At 39.3% G+C, this 16,571-nt stretch overlaps 1 protein-coding gene across 4 annotated transcripts in view; it reads left to right on the top strand.

Annotated features, from left to right (window-relative positions):
* Positions 1-14,121, top strand: part of NAA50 (N(alpha)-acetyltransferase 50, NatE catalytic subunit) — a 31,333-nt gene extending 17,212 nt beyond the window's left edge. The window contains exons 1-5 of one of the 4 annotated variants that reach the window (XM_018039011.1): positions 9,046-9,068; positions 9,186-9,319; positions 9,732-9,851; positions 10,156-10,222; positions 10,931-14,121. In XM_018039011.1, coding sequence (XP_017894500.1) covers positions 9,061-9,068; positions 9,186-9,319; positions 9,732-9,851; positions 10,156-10,222; positions 10,931-11,108 — 507 coding nt within the window. In that variant the 5' untranslated portion in view covers positions 9,046-9,060 and the 3' untranslated portion in view covers positions 11,109-14,121. Of the gene's footprint in view, positions 1-9,045; positions 9,069-9,182; positions 9,320-9,731; positions 9,852-10,155; positions 10,223-10,930 lie in introns of those variants that run through there. The other 3 variants (XM_018038952.1, XM_018039131.1, XM_018039062.1) reach the window with 3 other exon arrangements.

The following is a 16,571-nucleotide window of genomic DNA, read 5'->3' as shown; positions in this document are numbered from 1 at the left end:
TTAGTTCTTCTATGCTTCTGCCATGAGGGTAGTATCATCTGCATATCTGAGGATATTGGTATTTCTCCCAGCAATCTTGATTCCAGCTTGTGCTTCATCCAACCCAGTGTTTCTCATGATGTACTTTGCATATAATTTCAATAAGCAGGGTGACAGTATACAGCCTTGACATACTCCTTTCCTGATTTGGAACCAGTCTGTTCCATGTCCAGTTCTAACTATTGCTTCTTGACCTGCATACAGATTTCTCAGGAGGCAGGTCAGGTCGTCTGGTATGCCCATCTCTTTCAGAATTTTCCAGAGTTTGTGGTGATCCACACAGTCAAAAGGCTTTGGCATAGTCAACAAAGCAGAAGTAGATGTTTTTCTGGAACTCCCCTGCTTTTTCTGTAATCCAGTGGATCTTGGCAATTTAATCTCTGGTTCCTCTGCCTATTCTAAATCCAGCTTGAACATCTGGAATTCACAGTTCACATACTGTTGAAACTTGTCTTGGAGAATTTTGAGCATTACTTTGCTACCGTGTGAGATGAGTGCAATTGTGTGGTAGTTTAAACATTCTTTGGCATTGTCTTTTTTTGAGACTGGAATGAAAATTGACCTTTTTCAGTCCTGTGGCCACTGCTGAGTTTCCCAAATTTGCCGACATATTGAGTGCAGCACTTTCACAGCATCATCTTTCAGGATTTGAGATAGCTCAACTGGAATTCCATCACCTCCACTAGCTTTGTTCATAGTGATGCTTCCTAAGGCTCACTTGACTTTGCATTCCAGGATGTCTGCCTCTAGGTGAGTGATCACACCATCGTGGTTCTCTGGGTCATGAAGATCTTTTCTGTTCAAGTTCCTCTGTTTATTGCCGCCACCTCTTAATATCTTTGCTTCTGTTAGGTTCATACCATTTCTGTTGTTTATTGTTCCCATTTTGCATGAAACGTTCCCTTGGTGTTTCTAATTTTCTTGAAGAGATCTCTAGTCTTTCCCATTCTATTGTTTCCTATTCTGTTGTTTTCCTCTATTTCTTTGCATTGATCCTGGAAGAAGGCTTTCTTATCTCGCCTTGCTGTTCTTTGGAACTCTGTATTCAAATGGGTATATCTTTCCTTTTCTCCTTTGCCTTTCGCTTCTCTTCTTTTCACAGCTATTTGTAAGGCCTCCTCAGACAACCATTTTGCCTTTTTGCATTTCTTTTTCTTGGGGATGGTCTTTATCCCTGCCTCCTGTACAGTGTCACAAAGCTCTGGCCATAGTCATCAGGCACTCTGTCTAACAGATCTAATCCCTTGAATCTATTTGTCACTTCCACTGTATAATCCTAAGAGATTTGAGTTAGGTCATACCTGAATGGTCTAGTGGTTTTCCCCACTTTCTTCAATATAAGTCTGAATTTGGCAATAAGGAGTTCATGCTCTGAGCCATAGTCAGCTCCCGGTCTTGTTTTTGCTGACTGTACAGAGCTTCTCCATCTCTGACTGCAAAGAATATAATCAGTCTGATTTCAGTATAGATCATCTGGTGATGTCCATGTGTAGAATCTTCTCTTGTGTTGTTGGAAGAGGGTGTTTGCTATGACCAGCGCGTTTTCTTGGCAAAACTCTGTTAGCCTTTGCCCTGCTTCATTCTGTACTCCAAGGCCAAGTTTGCCCATTACTCTGGGTATTTCTTGACTCCCTTATTTTTGCTTCCAGTCCTCTATAATGAAAAGGACATCTTTTTTGGATGTTAGTTCTAGAAGGTGTTATAGGTCTTCACAGAACCATTCAACTTCAGCTTCTTCAGCGTTAATGGTTGGGTCATAGACTTGGATTACTGTGATGTTGAATTGTTTGCCTTGGAAATGAAGAGAAGATCATTCTGTCGTTTTTGAGATTGCATCCAGTTACTTCTTTTGAGACTCTCTTGTTGACTATGATGGCTACTCTGCCCGTAGTAGTAGATATAGTGGTCATCTGAGTTAAATTCATTCACCCATTCCAGTCTATTTTAGTTCACTGATTCCTAAAATGTCTGTGTTCACTCTTGCCATCTCCTGTTTGACCACTTCCAATTTGCCTTGATTCATGGACCTAACATTTCTGGTTTCTATGCAGTATTGCTCTTGATAGCATCAGATTTTACTTCCATCACCAGTCACATCCACAACTAGGTGTTGTTTTTGCTTTGGCTCCGTCTCTCCGTTCTTTCTGGAGTTATTTCTCCACTGATCTCCAGTGGCATATTGCATCTACCGACCTGGGGAGTTCATCTTTCAGTGGCCTATCTTTTTGCCTTTTCATACTGTTCATGGGGTTCTCAGGGAAAGATTACTGAAGTGGTTTGCCATTCCCTTCTCCAGTGGACCACATTTTGTCAGAACTCTCCACCATGACACGTCTGTCTTGGGTGGCCCTACAGGGCATGGCTCATAGTTTCACTGAGTTAGACAGGACTGTGGTCCATGTGATCAGATTGGTTAGTTTTCTGTGATTGTGGTTTTCAGTCTGTCTGCCCTTTGATGGATAAAGAGGCTTATAGAAGCTTCCTGATGGGAGAGACTGACTGAGGGGGTAACTGGGTCTTCTTCTGGTGGGCGGGGCCATTCCCAGTAAATCTTCAGTCCAATTTTCTGTTGTTGGGCAGGCCTTATTCCCTCCCTGTTGTTTGACCTGAGGCCAGACTATGATGGAGGTAATGTGGATAATGTGACCTGCTGGCACTGCCACACTCAGTGCCCCTCATCCTGCAGCAGGCCACCGCTGACCCATGCCTCTGCTGGAGACTCCCAGACACTCACAGGCAAGTCTGGGTCAGTCTCTTGTGGGGTCACTGCTCCTTTCTCCTGGGTCCTGGTGCACACAAGGTTCTGTTTGTGCCCTCCAAGAGTGTGTTTCTGCAGTCCTGTGTTAAGTTCTAGTGGCTCTATAGTGGGGTGAATGATGACCTCCTTCAAGAGGGCTTATACCATACCCAGGTCTGCTGCACCCAGAGCCCCTGCCCCTGAGGCAGGCCCCTGCTGACCCATACCTGCACAGAAGACACTCAAACCCTCAGAGGCAGGTCTGGCTCAGTCTCTGTGGAGTCTCCTGGTGCACATACCCAAGGTTTTGTTTGAGCCCTCTGAGTGTGTCTGCCAGGTACGGGATTTGATTGTAAATGCGATTTCCCCCCTTCTACTCTTGCTGGGGCTTCTCCTTTGCCCTTGTACATGGGGTATATTTTGCAGTTCTTGCCCTCCCACAAGACAAACTCCTAGTCATCCTCCATTACGTTTCCCAGGATCACTTCCATTCTAGTATTTCATATTTATATACATATGCATCTGATGGGAAAAACTGACTCATTAGAAAAGACCCTGATGCTGGGAAAGAGTGAAGGCAGGGGGAGAAGGGGACGATAGAGGATAAGATGGTTGGATGATATCACCAACTCAGTGGACCCGAGTTTGAGCAAGCTCCGGGCGTTGGTGATGGACAGGGAGGCCTGGCGTGCTGTTGTGCGTGGAGTGGCAGAGTCGGATCCAAGTGAAGGAAACTGAACTGATGTGTTTGCTATTACTGTCACGCTGTTGTATATATACCTGTATTTTCTACTAGACGTAAACTCCTTTGCATTCCAGGTGTTAGCACAAAGATGCTGAAATATTCACTAAAATGGACCTGATTTATGCTTTAATTGGTAACTTACTATGTTCTTAAGAACTGTAGAAATTTTTAGATTCACAGATGGAATTCTTAAAAGCTCTATTAATTTTCTTCGATTTCAAATTTTTTTAAAGCTGTTAATTTTTGGATCAAATTCTTTCAGACTTTTAAACCTTTTTGGTTGCTTATAGTCAAATGGTGTTCTAATTACTTGACATTTCTACACAGCTCTGTCTGTTTATGCCGTTGATAATACACATTCTCAATTTATAAGTTGATACTACTCTGATATATTTAGAATATCCACATCTTGGAATAATTTGGAACTAGGTGATCAGGATTATAGAAGTGTTCCATTTCAATCAGAATATCATGTTCAAGGGGGTTAAATTGTATTTGAAGGTGAATTTTGCTGACAAAATTACATTTAATAGACATTTTGAGATTCTGTTTCTCCCATATGCTGACAGTCTGGTAATGATAAAAATTGATTATAAACAACAGAGTCCTACTGTATAGTGCATGTAACTATATCCTATCTGCTTGGATAAACATAATGGAAAAGAATATTTTAAAAAGAATGTATATATGTGAGTCATTTTATTGTACAGCAGATATTGGCACAACATGGTAAATCAACTATACTTCAATTTAAAAAATCAGACTTGATTAATTTCTTTCTTAAACATTTGTTAGTGTGTGTGCAGAGAAGAATATTGGAAGACTGTATATACCTAACTCATTTCTGTGGTGCTGGATTTAAATTAGGCAGGGGAAGATTAAGCTGTGTATTCGCTAATGATTCGGTTCAGTCTCTCAGTCATGTCTGACTCTTTGCGACCCTATGAACCACAGCATGCCACGCTTCCCTATCCATCACCAACTCCTGGAGTCCACCCAAATCCATGTCCATTGAGTTGGTGATGCCATCCAATCATCTAATCCTCTATCGTCCCCTTCTCCTCCTACCCTCAATCTTTCCCAGCATCACGGTCTTTTCAAATGAGTCAGCTCTTCGCATGAGGTGGCCAAAATATTGGTGGAGTTTCAGCTTCAGCGTCAGTCCTTCCAGTGAACACCCAGGACTGATCTCCTTTAGGGTGGACTGGTTGGATCTCCTTGCAGTCCAAGGGACTCTCAAGAGTCTTCTCCAACACCACAGTTCAAAAGCATCAATTCTTCAGCGCTCAGCTTTCTTCACAGTCCAACTCTCACATCCGTACATGACCACAGGAAAAACCATAGCCTTGACTAGACAGACCTTTGTTGGCAAAGTAATGTCTCTGCTTTTCAATATGCTATCTAGGTTGGTCATAACTTTCCTTCCAAGGAGTAAGCGTCTTTTAATTTCATGGCTGCAAGCACCATCTGCAGTGATTTTGGAGCCCAGGAAAACAAAGTCAGCCACTGTTTCCACTGTTTCCATCTATTTGCCATGAAGTAATGGGACCAGATGCCATGATCGTAGTTTTCTGATGTTGAGCTTTAAGCCAGCTTTTTCACTCTCTTCTTTCAGTTTCATCAAGAGGCTCTTTATTTCTTCACTTTCTGCCGTAAGCGTGGTGTCATCTGCATATCTGAGGTTATTGATATTTCTCCTGGCATTCTTGATTCCAGCTTGTGCTTCCTCCAGCCCAGCGTTTCTCATGATGTACTCTGCATATAAGTTAAATTGTATTCTATATTATTCTTTTTTAAAAGATTTATTTCTTTACTGCACTGGGTCTTTGTTGCTGCATAGGGGCTTTTTCTAGTTGCGCTGAACCAGAGCTTATCTCTAGTTGCAGTGCAGTGCCTTCTCTTGTTGGAGAGCCTGGGCTTCATGGTACATGGGCTCAGAGTTGTGGCACCAGGCTTAGTTGCAGCAGGGCATTGGAATCTTCTGGGACCAGGGATTGAATCTGTGCCCCCTGCATTGGCAGGTGGATTCTTCACCACTGGACCACTGAGGAAAGTTCTGTGTTCAGTCATGACTGCCCACCCTGATGGAAACATTTTTAGTAGTAACCTTTTGTTAGTTTCAGTCTATCACACTGCACCACAGCCACCTTTTTCTTCTGTATGAAATCACACAGTACCTGGTTATTATATTTTTAAAAATTTATTTATAATCTTGAAGCATGGTTCAGTTCAGTCGCTTAGTCATGTCCAGCCCTTTGCTGCCCCACGGACTGCAGCATGCCAGGCTTCCCTGTCTGTCACCATCTCCTGGAACTTGCTCAAACTCCTGTCCATTGAGTCAGTGATGCCATCCAACCATCTCATCCTCTGTTGTCCCCTTTTCGTGTCTTCAATCTTTCCCAACATCAGAGTCAGTTCTTCCCATCAGGTGGCCGAAGTATTGGAGCTTCAGCATCAGTCCTTCCAATGAATTTTCAGGACTGATTTCCTTTAGGATTGACTGGGTTGATCTTGCTGTCCAAGGGACTCTCAAGAGTCTTCTCCAACCCCACAGTTTAAAAGCATCAATTCTGGAAAAGGAAATGGCAGCCTACTCCAGTATTTTTGCCTGGAGAATCCCCATGGACAGAGAAGCCTGGCAGGCTACAGTCCATGGGGTCGCAAAGACTCAGACACAGCTGAGCGACTAAGCACACAGTTAATAAAAATGAATGGTGATTAGTAAAAAAAATAAAAGAATCAATTCTTCAGTGCTCAGTTCTCTTTGTAGTCCAGCTCTCACATCCATATGTGATTACTGGAAAAACCATAGCTTTGACTATATGGACCTTTGGTGGTAAAGTAATGTCCCTGCTTTTTAATACACTGTCTAATTTTATCATAGTTTTCTTCCAAGGAGCAAGTGTCTTTTAAATTCATGGCTGCAGTCACTATCAGCATGGTAATTACCTAGAAATTATTCTTAAACTCTTAAAAACTCAAGTTCTTTTAAATTACTATCTAGAAGCTTGACTTCATGGATTCTGTTTTCCTTTATTGTTGTCTACTATTAGAGTTCATAATGTAAATTTGCAGTCACTTAAAATACAGAGACTGGCTTTTAAGAGCTGTGGAGATATTGTTTTTTGGTGTTCTGCACAGCAGGCAGGATGTTAATTCCCCAGCCAGGGATCAGACCTGTGCCCCCTGCAATGAAACTGTGGGGGTCTTAACTACGGGGCCACCAGGAAATTCCCCTGGATTGATTCTTAGTGTGTTCTAAATATAATCAATATAACCTGTCTTATATTTAAAATAAATTACTGCACCCAGTTTGTAGTACAGTACTGAAGAGCAATATTTGGCTAAGTGAAATAAGCCAGATAAAGACAAATACTGGATAGTATCACTTGTATGTGGACTCTTTAAAAAAGAAGAGTGTCATGCTCATAGAAACAGTAGGGAAGTGATTGCCAGGTTGGTGAAAGGGTACAAACTTTCAGCTATAAGGTGAGTAATGTCAGAGAATCTAAAATATAGTTGATAACACTATAGTGTAATTTAAGTTTGCTAACAGTGGAACTTAAATGTTCTCACCAAAATAAAAAGTTGATGGATGTGTTAATTAACTAAATGAAAGGAATCCTGCTTTAAAAAAGAGTAGACTGTGTTTTTTACTGGAATGTCTGCATCTTAAAATTTTGTGTGGTTGCTAAGAAATTCAGTGTGCTTACATTTTAAGACATGCCAGATATACAAGTGTGGTCAGTCATAGTGAACAATAAAAATCGGTACGAGAAAAATGAAATAATTGAGTTAGCAAGACTAATGTTCCAAATGAGCATAATGCTCTGTAATCAGGTTCTTTTTGTTATAATATTTCAGAGAACATTGTTATCAAAATTACCTACAATTCTCACCACAAACATTTTTCTATATGTTAACAAAAGTTGGGAAAAGATACACACGTACATATATTCCCCCCCAGAAAACAATATATCAATATTTTTCTGTGCTAGTAGTATAAATGTATCATGCTATATTTAATTAACCGGTCTTCTAATGGTAGACACTCAGATATTTTTCTTTTCCTTTTTTTATGTCATTATAAAAGTGCAATGATTAACCTTTTTATTTAGTCATTTCTCCAACAGAGAGCTTTCAAAACCTCTGTGCATATGATTAATTAAGGTACACTGTTGGCATTTTCCTGCTATTGACTAGTGTCATTGTGATCTGGAACTATCACCTAACAGTAGGACCTCCATCATTTTCTAGTTTGGTTGGTCTGGGATTGTTTTGTTTATTTTTGAATTCAGTGTTTGATTTGACATTGTTTTCTGTAAATCTTTATACCACCTACTATTAAAATTTTAGGTTTGTCTTGTCACTGTTGATCAACGTTTAGCTTGTGGTGGTGAGGTTGACTTGAGCTTCTAAAAAATTTCATTTGTTGACAGGTTGGGCTTCTCTGATAGTTCAGTTGGTAAAAAATACACCTGCACTGCAGGAGACCAGACCCAAGTTCAATTCCTGGCTCAGGAAGATCCACTGGAGAAAGGATAGGCTACCCACTCCAGTATTCTTGGGCTTCCCTTGTGGCTCAGCTGGTGAAGAATCTGCCTGCAATGTGGGAGACCTGGGTTTGATCCCTGGGTTGGGAAGCTCCCCTGGAGAATGGAATGGCTACCCAGTCCAGTATTCTGGCCTGGAAAATTCCATAGACTGTGTAGACCATGGGGTCTCAAAGAGTTGGACAAGACTGAGTGACTTTGACTTTCACTATAGGCACAACAACTTTATTGCTGTGAGTCCCAAAACTTTTTAGGCTTTTCCCATGGAACGAGTTGTTTCAGTTAAGTATAGTTTCTTAGCAATGCTACTGTTTTTGATAAGTAGGGTTTTTTTTGTGTTTGTGTGTTTTGTGTTTTTGATAAGTAGTTTTCAAGCTGGTGTTTGTTTTGGTTGGTTGGTTTTGTTTTCAAAATGTAGGTTCCCATGTTCCATTTCCAGAGATTGTGCTTCTGAAGGTGTGTGCGTGTGGTGGGAGTTGGCGGAGACGGGGTGGGGGTGAGGCGCGTGGTGGGAGTGGGTGGTTCCTGTAACCTGCATTTGATTGCCACCCCATGTGTGGTTCCTGTGTCAAGTGAACAGAATGCACATGATTTTCGCGTGTTTTGAGTGTTTTCTTAGAATAAATTCCTGCGGCAGGGTTCCTTTGACGAAGGAAGTGTGCTTTTTAGGCTTCTCAGTGGTGCTAGGTTGTCTTCCAGAGATGCTGTGTCTGTTTACATCCCTGCCAGCTGAGTGTAAAAGTCTTACTACCCCTTTGCCAATTAGGTGTCATCAATCTTTTTGATCAGTCATAGGTATCTTTAAATTTCTCTGAAAATGTTGGCCTTTATGTAGATTATTATTCTGGCCTTTTTAGTAATTGTTGTTTATTGCATTTGTCTCAAAACGTACGCACAATTGTATGAAAGCTAGGAGTTGGAATCTGGGTGGAAGGACAGGCAAAATCTACTTATAAATGGTGATGTTCATAGGAAGAGAAGGTGGTATGAAAGGGTCGACTTTATCAGTCATGTTAGAAAGCCTTGGTACCCTTTTAATTTAATTTGATCTCCATCATAACAAACTAAGCTTATTATATTTTATTGAGTACATTTTGGTTTGTTCCAGTAGCCGGATCGAGCTGGGAGATGTGACACCACACAATATTAAGCAGCTGAAGAGATTAAACCAGGTCATCTTTCCAGTCAGCTACAATGACAAGTTCTACAAGGATGTGTTGGAGGTTGGCGAACTAGCAAAACTTGGTAGGATATGCTTTTTCTTCTTCTTTTCATTTGTTTATTCATGTTCTTGACACCTTGGTTTTAATTAGAGCAAAGGAAAGAGATAACTAATTTAATCTCGTTGTTTTACGAGTGAGGAAGTGGGGGCAGTCCAGGTTCTGAGACGAATCAAGATAAATACTTGAATTTTAGAAGGAAATGATATTTTCTTATTTAGGCTGTGTCTGTGTTTTCACATATTTAGCTTTACTCAAAAGGGGTCTTAAATTCTTAAGGTTTAGGATATTTTTGAGGGTATTGATACATAAGAGTAGCTAATAAAAATGTAATTAATTCTGATAGCAGCAGTTTAACTGCTGTCTTAGGGAAGGGAAGATTCAGTAAAATATGTTACTGTGTCTGCTAAATCTTGTGTCTCTGTTTTCTACGGCAGCCTATTTCAATGATATCGCAGTGGGTGCAGTGTGCTGTAGGGTGGATCATTCACAGAATCAGAAGCGGCTTTACATCATGACACTAGGCTGTTTGGCGCCATACCGAAGGCTAGGAATTGGTAACAATTACTTCTGGTTTTTGTTTTCTTCTTCACAGACGCTTATTAACATAGTTCCGTTGCAAGCCCTGTATCGATTTGTCACTAATACCTCTTCCTTTTTCTGTTTTCCTTCTTACTGGAAGGGTGTAAGATTGCTTTTCTGCTAGAAGTTTTAAACATAGTAGGTAGTGTAGAGAGAACAAAATTTTGGAAAATCAGGCTGCCTGATGTTTACCTCAAATTCCTTTAGGACTCAAAAAGATGTTTAATTTAAAGATTGATTTTTATGAGATTACTTATTTGTTGTTTGTCTCATTAATAGGAACTAAAATGTTAAATCATGTCTTAAACATCTGTGAAAAGGATGGCACTTTTGACAACATCTATCTGTAAGTAAAGTCATACTTAATGATCATATCTAAAGAATTTAATAAGTTGGCAATAGAAATCTTTTCTAGACAAATTTAAATCTGGTCACTTATTGTCTTTTGGAAATACCATGGAAGTATTAACAATAGTTATGAAGTTTGTTTTGCTTTAATAATAGATAAGGAACCTTCGATAAAACATTCTTACTTCGCTTTATTACTTCGGAGTGGGAGTTCCTAAGTCACATATGTGAAGCCAAGATTAAGTCTTCAGAATTTAAGAAATGATTAACATGAATATTACTTTTATCATGTCATTCTGAGTTTTGTTCAGGGCTTTCAGTGACACGCTCTTTAGTAGTAAAGTTTAATCATCAAAATCAGAGGGTACTTAGCTGATTTATACTTGAATCTTAAGAGTAAGGCGAAGATGGTGACTTTGGCCTCTTGTATTTTCACTGAAGCTTACTTGGTTTGCAGTAGTATTGTGCCAGTCTCTGCTCACAGCACGGTGACTCAGTTGTGCACTTAACATTCTTTTTTCTTTTCAATATTCTTTTCCATTATGGTTTATCATAGGATATTGGATATAGCTTCTAATATGGATTATTTTATAATACAGATATTAAGATTATTCTCATTTTCAGCCAGTTTGAAGCTGTCTGTGGAGGATACATAAAAGCTGATGAAATCTTCATTTCTTTTTTCTGATACCCTTTTACATCTCAGGCATGTCCAGATCAGCAATGAGTCTGCAATTGACTTCTACAGAAAGTTTGGCTTTGAGATTATTGAGACAAAGAAGAACTACTATAAGAGGATAGAGCCCGCAGATGCTCATGTGCTGCAGAAAAACCTCAAAGTCCCTACTGGGCAGAACGCAGACGTGCAAAAGACAGACAACTGAACAAACTACAGATGAACTTTTCTTGCACTTGCTTGTCGCCAAATAAAAGAGAGGCCCATTGATTCCCCGCCCCTCCTTTCTTTTAAAACTTTCACCCTTCCTTGTTCTTTCTTTTCCTCCTTTCAAAACTTGCTTCCCTTTCCTCTAAAAGTTTTAAACTTTTAAGGACTTATTAATCATGTTTGGATTGTTTTAGTTTTCTTATTTTTGTGAGGTGGTTTGATGGTAGGAAGGAGAAGGTATAGATCAGTTTAGTTTCACAGTTAAGATATATAGGGTCCCAAAAATTTGAGTGTCAAATTTCCATTTTTTTTTCAAATGTCCTGCTTTCACATTGAAGGGCAGAGCCTACAAAATATTGTATATTTCAAAGGACAAAAAGAAGCAGCAGCAATATCTTGTTCTCTAACTCTTAGACAAGTTTAGTGTGTTTGTGGTACTTTGGGTTTTTAAAGATTTTGTGGGATACTAATCCCTATACATTGCCTTCACTCCACCTTTTGTCCTTCTGAGTATTATCTCAGGAGTTGGGCCATTGTTATCCTTGTAAGAAATACTGAGCTTATTTTGTTCTGTTAAACAGTTATTTCTTCCTTCCTTGCTGGTGGCTGAAGGTGGGTGGGACAGTTTGAATCGGTAGTATTAGACTTTGGTCTCAGTATGTGAGTTAAACTGCTTTTTGCTAATGAGTGGGCTGGTGGTTAGCAGGTTTGTTTTTCCTGCTGTTGATTGTTACTAGTGGCATTATCTTTTAGCATATGGGCTGGTGAGATTAATTTTTTTTTTAATATCCCAGCTAGAGATATGGCCTTTAACTGACCTAAAGAGGTTTGTTGTGATCTGCTTTTTTTCTCCTGTTGTTTTTCTTCAGTAAACCCACAGTAGTTGGTCAGACCTTAAATACGGAGTTGATGTCCTTGATAGGTCAGTGCCCTTAAATAAACCTGAAGTAGGTATTGTCTCCTGGACATACAAAAAAACACCTAAACGGAAGCTTAGATGGATTTGTGGCACAATAAATGCATTTAATGTCAGCTAACGCAGACTGTTAGAAGTGTGGCCACTGAGCATTTGATTTTAGAGGAAAGAATATCTAGACAGTATTTTTGAGAATAACATAGCTGTGCTATTGCTTATCTGTTGGAAAACATCCCAGATTTGCTTACATTCTGTGCCTGTAATACTGAGTTTAAGGATTTGGGGAAGGGGGAATTATTAAACACATTGCTTCTGTTCTTGGGAAAAGTAGAAGTCTAGAAGTGTTAATAACACGAATGTCACTGTGACCTCCTGTACCAACAGGACTGGTTTATGCCAGATCATTTTCTGGCACTTAGGGAGTGGCTTTGACTGGTCAGTAACTTTCTGTAAGATAGAAGACCTCTAAAATTTTCAGGCTTTCCTCCATAATCCCATCTCCAATATTCAAAATTTTCTACATTGCCAATACCAGTGGCCTAAGAAATGTTTTCATTAGACTTAAAACAATGCACAGAGCTTGGATTTTCTGTCATTTGACTTTAAAAAGAAGGTTGGTTGATAACATTTGTCCTCTTGTATAAATTCTGGCATACAAGTTTCATCTCTTCAAATACATTGAATGACAAAATTATTTTACACAATGTTTATGCACATCTTATAATCTTAAGTTCTTATTTGAGAATGTGAAAATGCAAGGTACAATAGACTTCAACCGTCTTAGTTGAGTGCCAAGAATAATATAGGAAAGGAAGATAGTTGATGAGTGAGTTCATAGAGTTCTAATCTTAAGATAGTAAAAATGTAGAAAGACCTTGCTGATTTCTTGGGTATCAGTTTCTTAAGCAGTCCAAATCTAAGCTTAGAAGAAAAGTTTAGCATTGAGCACCTTTACCTTCATGGATAAGCTTCAGCTTGCTCTTGCCAAGAGAAGAATGCTTGAGTTACAGAAGGCAAGATTAGTTTGAAGAATTCAGTCTTTTTGTAAACTTCAGATGTCAAAATAGATTTTGATATATAAATGAGTTTTGTGAGATGACACTGCCTCTATTTCTATAACCATTTCACCTGGACTATCTAATCAGTCCTATGAATGTATCCCTAAATGTGGTTAATGAAAACCGAATAGCTGCCTCATGACAACTAAGTACATATTATTTATGGAGGAAAAAATATTAAATTTTGAATTGAGTGTATAGGCTCCCTATCATTTCAGTGTTTCTTTCTCCACACTAGTCACTGACTTTAACCTAAATTGTGTTTGTAAAACGTGAATTGTCCTACATCAGACTTACATGAAATAATTCCATCCGTTTATGGAGGAGGAGGATGTAGAAGAGGTAGAAGCTAGGCACTCTTTCACGTGCCTAGAAGTCAGTAAAGACTGAAATAATGTCCAATGTTGAGTTGCTTAATTCTGAAATATGATAATTATCATTGAGGTAAAATAATTCTATTAACTAGAAGATCGCAAAATGTACCCATCGTATTTTTTAGGGAAGATAGTTCTTTTCTCTGGGGCAAATAGGTTAAATTATATCATATGGTAATTACATTTAGGTTCTAAAGAAAAGAATCTGCAGAGAAATCTATGCAATATATAATTTGTCCAGATTAGTTTTCATTTGGGGAAAGAAGTTCTGAAATATTCCCAAAGCAGTTTACTTGTCAATTCAGACTCCTCCAAAAATAGAACTAACTATTGGGAAACCGTGGAATGTGGGGTGGAAAAGAAAAGCTCCCTCAGTTTTTTGGAGGGAATAACTTTAAAAATACTTAAATAGCTACGTTTACTTGGTGCGGTTAAGATTTAAACTTGTTGATTTTAACATTGCTGTTACATCTGAAAATAAACTTATGTGATGTTCTGGTAGAAATCTGTGATGTCTGGTAAATGTCAAAGAAATGTAAATGCATTGTGTTGAATTCTGAGATCAGCAGCTATATGTAGTCATTGCTTCCTGTTGCCCATACTGTTTTATGTACTTTCACGTTTCTTTAAGATCTAACTTTAATTAAAACAGGCCAAATGTAATCAAGGCCTCCTAATTCAGACCTTTTGAAACTTGATAGAAACACTGTTCAGTATCTACAGTTCAGTCCCAACGAGAGAAAAAAGTAAGATCCAAAGGGCTGTCTCACTGCTGCCATATTTTGAATGCAGTTGTTAAAAAACACTAGACACTTTAGGCTGTGATTTAATTAGCAGTGTTCATCGACTGGCGATAACTTATATTCAGATTTTTTTCTTTAAAAACGTGTCTTAAAACAATGAACATGCATCATCACCCACAGTTTCTGAGTCAGGAATCCAAGGGCAGCTTAGTTGGACGATTCTGGCTTAAAGTCTCATCGGGTTACAGTACTGTCATCGAGGCCTGGAGAAGCTACTCTGGAGATGGCTGACTCATGTGACTGTTGGACGGATTCAGTTCCTTTCTATATGGGTGTCTCCACAGCGCCTCCTGAATGACAGCTGCCAGCGGACTTGGCCCCAGAACGAATGATCCTGGAGAGTAAGCAGAAGCCATACTCTTACATAATTCTAACTTCTCTAGCGGTATAATTTGAACATTCCTGGGAAATTGAGTCCTGTGATGATGAGTAGAAGTGGTGAGCTTTTAAGAACTTCGCAGATATAATAAGCCATATAGAAGAGAGTCCTGAATTGGACTTTCTTACAGTGCCATGCTATAGGAATTTAGTCCTTGTTCGAGATACAACCAAGTAACATAGCCATATGGAAAAAGGTGTGAGTCAGATTCTTAAATGTTGGTGTAGTTACCTTGATGGGACATGGAGAAATGTGAAGTCTGGGGCAGAAATGCTCAACCTTTTCAGTTCTCTAAAGCAATTTGATAAAAATCTAAAATCAGTCATTGGGAGCATAAAGTTAATATGAATCAATCACTACCTAGAATTTAAATCTCAAAGACATACAGCCTGTTTTATATTAATTTGTGATGAAGCTTAAACCTAGCATTTGGGAAAATAGTCTGTTGGGTGGGTTTCTTTGAGGTTAGTGAACTTCGAATTAGATACTCCTGATAAGCTGAAAACTTCCACATACCTGAACTTGATCCAAGTTTTTAATTCTTACTACTGTCTTCAAAAACTCAAGACATCCTTTTTAAAGGAATCTTAAGTATAAATTAATTCTCCCCTTCCCTGGCAGCTCAGACCTTAAAGCATCTGCCTGCAAAGCAGGACACCCAGGTTTCATCCCTGGGTTGGGAAGATCCCCTGGAGAAGGAAGTGGCAACCCACTCAAGTATTCTTGCCTGAAGAAATCCATGGACAGGAGCCTGGTGGCTACAGTCCATGGGGTTGCAAAGAGTTGGATACGACCGAGTGACTAACACTTCCAATTTTAATTATAGTTTAAATCACATCACATTAAATGGCTATAGCATCAAGAAAATGACTTAATGTTTTTGTTTCCTTGACCAAACTTATGAGCCCATCTAGTTCATCTTTTAGAAACCATATTAGCAATATCAAAAATTCTCTGTAAAGATTTGAACAATCTTGAATCCTCTGTCACTAGTAATCCATATACTAAATGAAATAAAACTATATACTAAATATAGGTACCACAAGTAAAACTGCTTATGCAGGTGAAATTTGAATACACAACTTGAAATAATTAGTATTCAGAAGAGTAAAATCTGGTAAGATGAGAACTTTATTATAGCAACCTAAAAGCTACTATAAAACGTTCACTTTCTCCTTAACCATCTTCCATTGTGAGAAAGTTAGCTGCCTTTCATTGATGTCAGTTCAGTCATTCAGTCATGTCTGACTCTTTGCAACGCCATGGACTGGAACGCACCAGGCCTCCCTGTCCATCATCAAATCCCGGAGTTTACTTGGTGATGTCATCCAACTATCTCATCTCTGTCATCCCTTTCTCCTCCTGTCCCTTTCAATCTTCCCAGCATCAGGGTCTTTTCCAATGAGTCAGTTCTTCGCATCAGGTGGCCAAAGTATTGGAGTTTTGGCTTCAGCATCAGTCCTTCCAATGAATATTCAGGACTGATTTCCTTTAGGATGGACTGGTTAGCTCTCCTTGCAGTCCAAGGGACTCTCAAGAGTCGTCTTCAACACCGTAGTTCAAAAGCGTCAGTTCTTTATGGTCCAACTCTCACATCCATACGTGACTACTGGAAAAACTGTAGCCTTGACTAGACGAACCTTTGTTGGCAAAGTAATGTCTCTGCTTTTTAATATGCTGTCTAGGTTGGTCATAACTTTCCTTCCAAGGAGTAAGCATCTTAATTTCATGGCTGCAGTCACCATCTGCAGTGGTTTTGGAGCCCCAAAAGATAAAGTCTGCCACTGTTTCCATTGTTTCTCCATCTGTTTGCCTTGAAGTGATGGGACCGGATGCCATGATCTTAGTTTTCTGAATGTTGAGCTTTAAGTCATCTTTTTCATTTTCCTCTTTCACTTTCACCAAGAGGCTCTTTAGTTCCTCTTTGCTTT

Source organism: Capra hircus, chromosome 1 (genome assembly GCF_001704415.2).
Source record: "Capra hircus breed San Clemente chromosome 1, ASM170441v1, whole genome shotgun sequence".
NCBI lineage: Eukaryota > Metazoa > Chordata > Mammalia > Artiodactyla > Bovidae > Capra > Capra hircus.
The sequence above is the reverse complement of the archived record's forward strand: the minus strand, read 5'-3'. Positions and strand labels throughout refer to the sequence as shown.